Raw genomic sequence first — 10,910 nt, 5'->3', positions numbered from 1 at the left:
GTAATATATTGAAAAACTGAAGCCATAAAATTCCACAGTTTAAATCATGAACTATACAAGTGTCAAACAATACAAATAAGAACAAAGAACAGGTCAGCACAGGAAACAGGCTCTTCGGCCCTACAAGCCCGCGCCGCCCATTTTAGCACTCAGTGAGTGCCTTATTCAAGTCTTTCGTCGGTTGTTGACGTTTTTGTCTACCTCTAGTGGAACTCCACAACAAAGGGGGTGCAAATTTAGGGAATTATATGTGCGCCAGATTAAGGGAGATCCAATTCAGAGACAGTTTATTGACACCAATCAGCCTAAAAAGCACGTTTTTGGGATGTGGGAGGAAACCCACGCAAGCACGGGGAGAATGTGCAAACTTCCACGGACATTGATCCAAGCTGGAGATCCGACCCGGGTCCCTGTAACTGCACAGCTGACAGTGATAGTCACTGAGCTGATGTGTTGCCCGTCAGTTGGTCCAGTTTAAGCATACAGTAACGGACGTGAAGCACTAGGCAACTCTCGAAGCAACATCCAAGAGCAACCCTCGCACGATCCACCGCGTGTATGCCCCTTGTTGGCTAAAATGCTAAATATTATCTTGGATAACAACCAATATTCAAACCAGAATCAAGATATGTTGAGCATGAATTGACAGACTAATTACAGTCAATGATAAGTCATCCATTCAATGGCTGGTGTACAACTAAGATGGATCTTATGTATTGACTTGGTAGCATAAAGGCCATTAATCTCAGTCAGAGTCCTTCAGAACTCTGTTCCTCATAATAAGAACATAAGAAATAAGAGCAGGAGTAGGGCATCTAGCCCCTCGAGCCTGCCCCGCCATTCAATAAGATCATAGCTGATCTGAAAGTGATTCAGTTCCACTTACCCGCCTGCTCCCCATAACCCTTATCGATCAGAAATCTATCTACCTGTGACTTAAACATATTCAACGAGGTAGCCTCCACCGCTTCAATGGGCAGAGAATTCCAGAGATTCACTACCCTCTGAGAAGAAGTTGCTCCTCAACTCTGTTCTAAACTGACCCCCTGTCCCCCTTATTTTGAGGCTGTGTCTTCTAGTTCTTGTTTCCTTTCTAAGTGGAAAGAATCTCTCTGCCTCTACCCTATCTACCTCCTTCATTATCTTATATGTCTCTATAAGATCACCCCTCAGCCTTCTAAACTCCAACGAGTACAGGCCCAATCTACTCAGTCTCTCCTCATAATCTAACCCTCCTCGTCTCAGGTATCAATCTGGTGAACCTTCTTTGTACTCACTCCAAGGCCAATATATCCTTCACAAATAAGGGGACCAAAATTGCACACAGTACTCTAGTTACAGCCTCACCAGTACCTTGTACAATTGCAGCAAGACCTCCCTGCTTTTATATTCCATCCCCCTTGCGATAAAGGCCAGCATTCCATTTGCCTTCTTGATCACCTGCTGCACCTGCAGATTGAGTTTTTGCGATTCGTGCACAAGCACCCCCTTCATCTAGAATTTCAGCTCCCCTCACTTCCAGGATTTTGATCCTCAGCTGACAGCAGTATGCAAACAACCTGAATTCTGGGGGCATGCCATTTATCCGAAATGGCACATATCTGTCGAACTACCTCCACTCTGTTCACAACAATCTGGATGGCATCAACTCTGCCAGCAGTGATTTGGATGGTGTAGCTTCATCAATATTACTTCAAGAAACAGCTGCAGCAATTGTATATTTGCCTGTTGTCAGCTACTGAGCCTAACCAACCCCCCCCACCTCTCTGTACTGCATCACTTGAATCATTATCTGAGCTCTGATACTTCTGTATCATTTTTGTAAAATTCCAACCAGTTTCCAATCTTAGTTCCAGTTCCCTTAGAAACTGGGAGAATTTCCTTTCTCAGTACTCCTTTTCAATTCCGATCTATCTCAAAAATAAAGCTGCGAAACTACTGATTCCATTGCACCACATTAATTGAAATACTCTTAACTACGTAGTATGTCTAAATCTGAAATGCGTATAACATGTAATTTTTAACTTATTATTTGCCCCCATTAGAAAATTGGAAACCACTTAATCCTGAGGACAAGAAGAAATATGACCGTGAATTTCTTTTGGGGTTCCAGTTCATCTTTGCTAGTATGCAGAAACCTGAAGGCCTACCAGCGATTAGTGATGTTGTATTGGATAAGGTATGCTGTGCACTTGATTAAATGGCAGTTTTAGTAATAAGTATTTTAAAATAGCAATCTGAAAGGAGTGAACACTTGAAAATGTTGGAAGTACCCAACAGATTGGGCAGCATCTCCAAGTTGATATTTCAGTACTGAATTCTGACTACAGGCCATCAACTTGAAATGTTAACTCTATCTCTTCACAGATACTATGACCTGAGTATTTGTAGCATCTATTGTTTTTATTTCTGATTTCCAGCATCTGCAGTATTTTCATTTTGCAAACAAGAACTAGTTTTTTTGGAAAATAATTGTTGCTTTAAATTTACTTAACATTTTTTACTAGATTAAACTTTTGTAATTTAAAAACTCTGGGCCTGGATGTTTCCATGCTATTTGTAATCTTGCTCCAGAGCAGTGTAGCTTCTGTAAATCATGTGGGTTAATGAATTAACAGAAAAAAATTGCAGAATGAGTTCTAAATCTGTCTTCCATTTATGTGTACAGAAATCTGTTGTCTGGTGAGTAATAAGTGCAATAATTATATATAAAGTCATTTCAGTTGAAATTCCCATCAAAGCATCATTCTTGATGGTGCTGTTGCTTTATATCCATTGTGGCATGCAATTATGTTTTACCTTAGAGCTTTTGAATTTTTATTTGCATTCGTCCTATTGAGTCCAGATTGATCCAAAAAACCATTAACGTGTAAAAGCTCTATGGAAGCAAGCTTATTGCGTTTTGTTTTGTTGGCTGGGGCATAGCCAGTGACTGAATTTCTTTAGTCAAGCTTTAGATCTACCCTGATATGTATACACTTTCAAACTCTTCTCGGTGATGCACAATTCATGCAAGTATTATCGCCAGGTATCAACATCCGTGGAAGTATGAATATGTTTCTCATGCAACCTGGAATCTATTCACACCATAATATAAACAAAAAGTGTTGGAAAAGCTCAACATAAAAAATCATCATGGAATTCTGTTTCTCTCATCACACACACTGCAAGACCTGCTGGGAATTTTTCCAGTACTTTTTATTATTTTAGATCTCTGGCACCTGCAGTATTTTGCTTTTATTTTTCTGTTTGTTCTATATTGCGCACAAGCAGTTTTGATTGAGGCTTCTTTAGCCTTGACGTAGAGCAATACTTAGTTATATAAGTGCAGAATAGGTAAGAACTATTTTATAAAACACTCAAGTTGCACAAGTTTCCTTAAAGGTGTCAGAAAACTGGTTAGCACTGGAGTTGGAACCACTTGGGTACCATTCAGATCAGCATAAACAAGTGTTTCAAAATTTTAAAGATAATTGTGCAAAGGGAAGGTTTTAATAATGCACCTGAAGCTAATTGCTGATCACTGATTTGCTATATTAAGATTAAAATACCATGCTTTTCAAATGTTAATGTCATGTGGTCAAATCTAGTAGGATAAGTCAGATTTGTGCGTTTTATCTATACATGCGTGCCCATAAGTTATTAGCATTGTCTATTTAAAGGGTTACTTAGAAATGGTATTGTTGTCAGATTAAGTGCTGCTTTATAGTATTGTATTTTTTATGAAACTGGTTGTTATGGGTGACAATGGAACATTAATATATTTCCAAGTTAACTTAAAACCATTGAAATATATTGTCTCGCGAGTACTGACCTTTCTCAGTGGTTTTACATGTTGCCTCTTAATTGGTGTTCTCTCCAGACATTTTGTTTTGTGTTTACAAATATCATATTGAATTTCTAGACTTTAAGCTCTAGCTCACATCAAAGCCCTGTTTCCTGAGAAAATGAATTTAAGAAGTTGGATAACTTGAGAAAGCAATTTGATGCTCTTGACGCCTGTTTGGCTTATAAAAAGTTATCTATTTCCAACCACTCCAAACCTCTGTTCTGGAAGCACTGGGGAAAGACAAGACTGAAGGATAACAAAACAGATCATTAAGATTATGAAAATGTTGATCTGGTAGGCATAGAGACGGTGCAAGGTTTAGCATGATTGACCTTTTAATGCTCAATGACTCTCTTTCCTGCTTTATCAGTTTTTTTTGCCTTTCTGAAGTTTGTGCCCGTCCTCTTAAAATTTCACAATACAAGTAATGGTATCATCCGCAAACTCATTGTACACCCTATGCTGAAATCCATTGTTTGTACAAGCAGGAGTCTAAACAGTGATCCCTTGGGGACCCCACTGCATACTCCAATCAAGAAAATCTCTATTCACCATTATTCATTGCCTCCAGTATCAGAAACTTCTTGATATCTTTTGCACTATGTTCATTGATTCTCTTTTACTTCAGCAGAGAACTGGAATCAATTTACAGACACTATTTGTTTTGAACATGCTGGTTTGTTAATTCGTGTTTTTCCAAGTGAAAGTTAACTCTGTCCTTTTACTCTGGTCTGGATTGTTTTCCTATTGCCGATAGATTAGCCTGTAGCTATCAGATTTATTCCCCTCCTTTTTTGAACAGGGGTATAATAGCTGCAATCTTCCAACCCTCTGACACTAATTGTGTATCCATGGAGGATTGAAAAGTTTGTGGCCTGAGCTTCTGTTATTTCCATCCTTCATTCCCTCCATGATCTAGGATGCATCCCATCTGAAACAGGTGACTTGTAAGCTTTGATTGCCAATCTTCCCTCATCTATTGTTATCCTATCAAATACCTCTAACCTCCCTTCTCACCCTCTTCAGCAACATTGTTTTAACACTCATAAGAAAGGATAAGTTAATCAATATCTTAATCATATGTTCTGTGTTCATATTTCCTTATTTGCTCTTAAATTGGCCCCACCATTCCTTTTTAACTGTCATTTTTTAAATTTAATATATGGGGAGCATCAGGGACCCAGGTTCAATTCCTGGCTTGGGTCACTGCAGAGTCTGCATGCTCTCCCCGTGTCTGCATGGGTTTCCTCCAGGTGCTCCGGATTCCTCCCACAGTCCGAAAGACATGCTGGTTAAGTGCATTGACCATGCTAAATTCTCCCTCAGTGCACCCAAACAAGCGTGACTACTGGATGTTCACAGTAAATTCATTGCAGTGTTAATGTAAACCTACTTCTGACAATAACATTTAAGCTTAAACTTAGAAAGTCAAGCTGCTGGGGCAATCTAATTGATGTACCAGATATGCTGTATAACAGTGCCTTTTCGTGTTCATTTAGGTCACATGTAGAAATAAGTAGATTAGCCCTGCTCCCCATCTCTTATTTGAGGATAAGGCAGCAAGATGCAAAAAAAATTAACAAAATCAAATATAACACAACTCTAATATGGTTCTAAACCACACCACATCAGAAGGATGATGATAGCAGTGCAGGTCCTTTTAAAGAGTAAATCAGGATTAGCTTTGGAGTGAATTCGGGGCAGGTGTTGCTGATTGGAGTCGGCACTTTAAGAACCAGGTTTACTTCTGGACAGAAAGCGGATCCAGAAGGCAGGAGGAGAGGAAACTGGTATTTGTACTGAACTTAACAATAAAACCTTGTAAAGCAAAGAATGTCTTCTCCCTGATTTGATAAATAAATCCCCATCTATTAAACAAGGAGATTGAGAATTTAGACAGGAAAGAACCTTGTAAATGTTGGTTGAGCTCCGCATCCAAATAAAGAAAAACTAATTAGCCGTTGATCTGTCTTTAAGATCAATCTATCCTGTCCTAAGGCATGATAATACCTGATGTAACTGCTCCGTTCTCCAGATTGTCACATTTTATACATGAAATGAACACCTACAAATCTTGTCCCAAACACTGACAGATGCAAATGAATCATCTGCCTTTATCTGCTAAGGCATAACACTTGTTCATAAAGCACCTGAAATAATGGATTTCAGTGTAACCAAGGAAACAAAACTAACCATACAAAACCTTTGTCCTGACTATATGTCTGTAAAGACACTTGTAAAACATATGTCAGACATGTTATTATAGGATACATAGCTACATGCGTGGTTGGTGGTGTGGTCAGAAAGCAAAGATGGGTGTGATGAAATGTCTTTCAGGTTGGCAATATGAGTCATGCTTTGACCCAGGGAACTGTATTGGGATCTTGTTATCCATTTATAGTTTGGACTTGTTCACTATAACTTTTTAAAGTTTGGCTGTTGGTAGTTTAAGGAGCATGATAAATTTAAGAATGCAGGAAATTGCAAGATACAGATGGGTTGTGAAAAATACAGGTAAGCAATGGATGCAGAAAAAGAATCTTTAGTGAGGGAAGGATGAGATTTGAAAGGATGTGTAAACCAAGTGGTAAGCTACTTTGGAGGAATCAGGATCGCTAAAATAGGCGCGTAGGCAGAAAAAAAATTAGAATTAGATGAAGTCTAATTTTATTCCAGTTGATCTCCTGTGGCTTTGCAGAGTTAGAATTAATGTCTTTTGGGCTGGGCTTAAAAGCAGCTAGTGTACAAATTTTGCTCGCCCTCATTCAAATTGATATTCTGGTTTTACCTTCTGGGTACTGGGTATGATGACATAGTGGTAATGTAAATGGACCAGTAATCCAGAGACTAATGATCTAAGTTTAAATTCAGATCCCACCAGGGCAGCTGGAGAATTTGACTTCTCTTTGTTAAATAAATATGCAACTTTTAAAAAGCAGATATGACTAATGAAGCAATGGTGACCATGTAAATATTGGAATCTGCCACCTTGATTCCAACCTGACAGGACTGTTATTAAATCTTAACAGTTTTGTGAAGTGACTTTGCAAGCTACCCTTATCAAGCTACTACATGTTTAGCAGTTAGGTGGCTCACCATCCTCTGCAGGTTTATTGGGAATGGGCAGTAATGATGCTCACATTCCAAGAAATTTAAAAGTAAAAGCAAATTACTGTGGATGCTGAAACAAACAGAAAATACTGGAAAATCTCTGATCTGACAACATCTGTAGAGAGAGCAGAACCAATGTTTTTGGTCTGGATGACCCTTTGTCAGAGCTAAAGCCAAGGAAAATAGGATGAGATTTTTACTGTATTTGATTACCACCATTTACATTCCTATAGTCTTTTTGTTTATGACATCTTTGTCAATTCCACTCCACCCCCCCAGTTATACTATAAGTCTTGTCCTATTTTCTTTGTCTTCGGCTGTGATGAAAGGTCATCCAGACTCGAAGCATTAGCTTTATTCTCTCTCCACAGATGCTGTCAGACCTGTTGAGATTTTCCATTTTCTGTTTCTGAATTAATTTTAAAACCTCTGCAAATAGTAACATTTGGCAAAGAAAATGTAGTGTCTGCAGTACACACAGGAATTGGGAGATTCAAAGTTTAAATGTCATAGCATAAATGTGCTCAATCTTGGATTTAGAAATAATTAATCTTGTGTTCTGTATTGCTTTAGTTTTGAAGTGTAAGTAATTTTACAGGCAAACAAGACTCCACTTCGTCCTCTTGATCCAAGCAGATTGACTGGAATGAACTGTGGCCCTGACTTCACTCCTTCCTTTGCTACCTTTCCTGGAAGACAACCGATTGGGAGAGGCCCAGTAAGTTGTACTTTGGAGACTAATCAAGTGATAGTTTTTTTAAAAATTGATATTTCAAGGTGATGTGAAGTTACACTTCATCCTTCTGGTGCAGTGCCCTAAGAGGGCATTTGGTGACCATGGGCTTCCATTTGAATGAATTCATGACTATGATTAGTGAAGAACTGCAGTAGTTTGTGAGTAAGTTCCTTTTGGTTTCTTGTGGTAAAATACTGTGGCTGCTCATAGATGGTATAATAAATTTAGTTTCTTCCCTGTTCCCTATCTAAAAAGCAGTACTTATTACTTGATGTCTGAAACTGATAATCTCCACTAAGGTTTAATTTATCAGAAACTGAAATTACTACTTCTCCAAATAGAACTGGCAAAATAGATTTGATTTGATTTATTATTTGTCACATGTATTGGTAGACAGTGAAAAGTATTGTTTCTTGCACACTATACAGTCAAAGCATACTGCCCATAGAGAAGGAAATGAGAGAGTGCAGAATGTAGCGTTACAGTCATAGCTAGGGTATAGAGAAAGATCAATTTAATACAAGATAGGTCCATTTAATAGTCTGATGGCAGCAAGGAAGAAGCTGTTCTTGAGTTGGTTGATACGTGTCCTCAGACTTTTGTATCTTTTTCAAATGAAAAATCCTCTGCAGCCCTACAAATGTTTTCTCTTCAGATGATAATTCAATAGTCATATGAAAGCCATGATTGAATCTGCATCCATTACACCTTTCAGCAGTGCATGTACTGCCTGACCAGGTTTTTTCTCGTTTCTTTAGTTCCTTTGCTGTTTGTTGCCGTTCACCTCAAATTGGCATCCTCTGATTCTTGACCCTTCTAGCTTCATGAACAGCTCTATCCGCTCTGTTCAAACCCTTATGATTTTGGACACCTCTATCAAATCTCCATTTAACTTGCTGTAAGGAGGGCAGCCCCATTTCTTAGGTCTACCCATGTCAATATTTGGGCTGATGTGCTTATTGTATCTCCACAATCACCATCTTCGGTATCCTCCAAGAAATCTGCTCCTTTTTCTCCTTCTTCTTCACCACCCGCCCACCACCACCACCACTTCTTCTCCTTCTCCTTCTTCTCCTCCTCCTCCTCCTCCTTCTCCGCCTCCCCCCCCCGCCCCTCCACACACAATTTTATTTTCTTCATTCTATTTTAATTATGGCTGTTCGTAATGATCACAGCCCTTATATCTTTGTGTTGTCCTCACTTTTCATCTTCCTTACTACAAATTAGCTGGCCACTTGATCCAAAGTTACATTTCCAAAAATAAATGCAAACTTGATTTGTTTATTGATTGCCTGATTACAGGCAATGATGATCAGGCACTCACAGCCAAGAAGAGACGAAGCTATTCATAATCCCAGGCCCTCTGAAACTCTGAGCATTGTCGCTAGTTTTAAATAGTGGGCTTAAACGAATTGTCATTAAAATTTTATTATGGAATTTTGTCTTAAGTTTAGCATTGTTGATTTATTGTGTAGTAACTTAAATGGTATATGCCACCAGAGTAAATATGCCTGTGTTTTCCTGAAAGACCAAGACTAATGATCAAATATTTTCAAGCCTTCAGGTGTGGGTCCAAGAAGATCTCAGCCAGGCCAGAGGAAAGAGCCACGCAAAATTATTGCAACAGTCTCTCTAAATGATGACATACAACTTAAGAAAGCAGAACATGCCTGGAAACCTTCCGTGAAAAAACCAACCGAGGAGGAGGATCCAGATATGATAAAAACACAGGTAAGCATTGGGCAGAATTTTGGACCCTTGGATTGTGCTTTTATAGACAATTGGCAACGTCATGTTTGAATGTTGCAGTTATAAAGCAAGTTGTGTTCAGAAGACGTGGCACAGAGATGATGAAAATGCTAATGATGTATGAATTGATTTTCTCCATAAGCTTGCGCCCTTGATCTGCAATGGATAAACACCTCGTTAATCCTTTCTAACTGAATTATTGCCATTTTGTTAATAAGGCAGAAGCAGAAATAGCTTCTAAACAAAAGCAGTGCTTTTATAAGCTAAGCTTTGGCCAATCTAGAGTTGTTATTTAGGAATTAATTTGTTTGCAGGGCAAAGATGGCTCACTGGGGAGCATGACTTATTATCTTGTATTGCATAAAGGCTGAATTAAACTAAGTGAGTCTGGTCATAAAATAGATAAGTAAATCTGTCATCAAAATTTCAATTCTTTTTCTAAAAAAGCAGCACTGCTTGGTTAGAGCAACAGAATAGCAGTAAGAATACAGGTAGAATTTGATGTATTCAAAGGACAACTTAGCAATATGCTTTCAGTCAAAGGAATATGGGATGTGGAACACAAAGTAGGGCAAATTACAGTAGGAAATTATCTAGCTAACAATGCCACACCTATAATTAGTGTAAAGTAATTAGGAAAATAAATCAGCTGAAAATTCCCCATCAATCTTCCTTGGGAGCACAGCAGAGAGGGAGCGATTCGTGAGAGGAGTGCTTGAGGGTAAGCTACGTTGATTTTTTTAACTAACTTCTTTAGTTGTTTTTTAAACTTTAAACCGGATATCAGAAGAAGTCGCAGGGAAGCCTGGGTACTTCCCCCCCCCAATAAATTGGAACGGTGAGGAAGCCTGATACTCTGCATGTGTAGAGTATCCCCCTTCACCCTCCTCTAACCTAAAAAAACAGTGACGCGGAGTGAGAGCAGCTACATTTTTTTTTTGTTTCTTGGTAAGGGACGGAACAGGGATGGCAGTGCAGGCAGTGCGATGTTCCTCCTGTGGGATGTTTTGAGGTGAGGGACACCTGGTATTGTCCTGGCTGAGTACGGCTGCAGGAGGTGCATCCAATTCCAGCTCCTTGAGGACCATGTTAGGGACCTGGAGCTGGAACTAGAGGAACTAAGGATCATTCGGGAAGCAGAGGCAGCGGTTGATAAAAGTGATACAGGGAGATGGTTACTCCTAAAAGTGATACAGGGAGATGGTTACTCCAAAAGTGATACGTGGGTGACTGATAGAAGGGGTAAGAAGCAGTCAGAGCAGCGATTTCTTTTTTGTTTCCCCCGTGGCTGTTCCTTTCCAAAACAATACTCTGTTTTGGATCCTGTTGGGGAGGAAGACTCAACGGGGGTAAGCCATGGGGTACAGGTCTCGGGAGTAGAGCCTGTCCTTGATGCTCAGGTGGGAAGGGGGAAGAAGAGAACAGGATTAGTGATTGGGGATTCCATAGTTAAGGGGACAGATAGGAGAGTCTGTGGGAACAAGT

The 10,910-nt window shown here is 39.3% G+C and overlaps 1 protein-coding gene across 8 annotated transcripts in view; it reads left to right on the top strand.

The window, feature by feature from the left end:
- The window catches only part of LOC145341013 (eukaryotic translation initiation factor 4 gamma 1-like), a 134,707-nt gene that overhangs the window by 85,673 nt on the left and 38,124 nt on the right, over nt 1-10,910 (top strand). For all 8 annotated transcript variants that reach the window (XM_080185705.1, XM_080185704.1, XM_080185700.1 and 5 more), the window contains 3 exons: nt 2,046-2,179; nt 7,539-7,658; nt 9,234-9,407. In XM_080185705.1, coding sequence (XP_080041831.1) covers nt 2,046-2,179; nt 7,539-7,658; nt 9,234-9,407 — 428 coding nt within the window. The remainder of the gene's footprint in view (nt 1-2,045; nt 2,180-7,538; nt 7,659-9,233; nt 9,408-10,910) is intronic.

This window comes from Carcharhinus amblyrhynchos, chromosome 3 (assembly GCF_965287045.1).
Source record: "Carcharhinus amblyrhynchos chromosome 3, sCarAmb.v2.hapA, whole genome shotgun sequence".
NCBI lineage: Eukaryota > Metazoa > Chordata > Chondrichthyes > Carcharhiniformes > Carcharhinidae > Carcharhinus > Carcharhinus amblyrhynchos.
The sequence above is the reverse complement of the archived record's forward strand: the minus strand, read 5'-3'. Positions and strand labels throughout refer to the sequence as shown.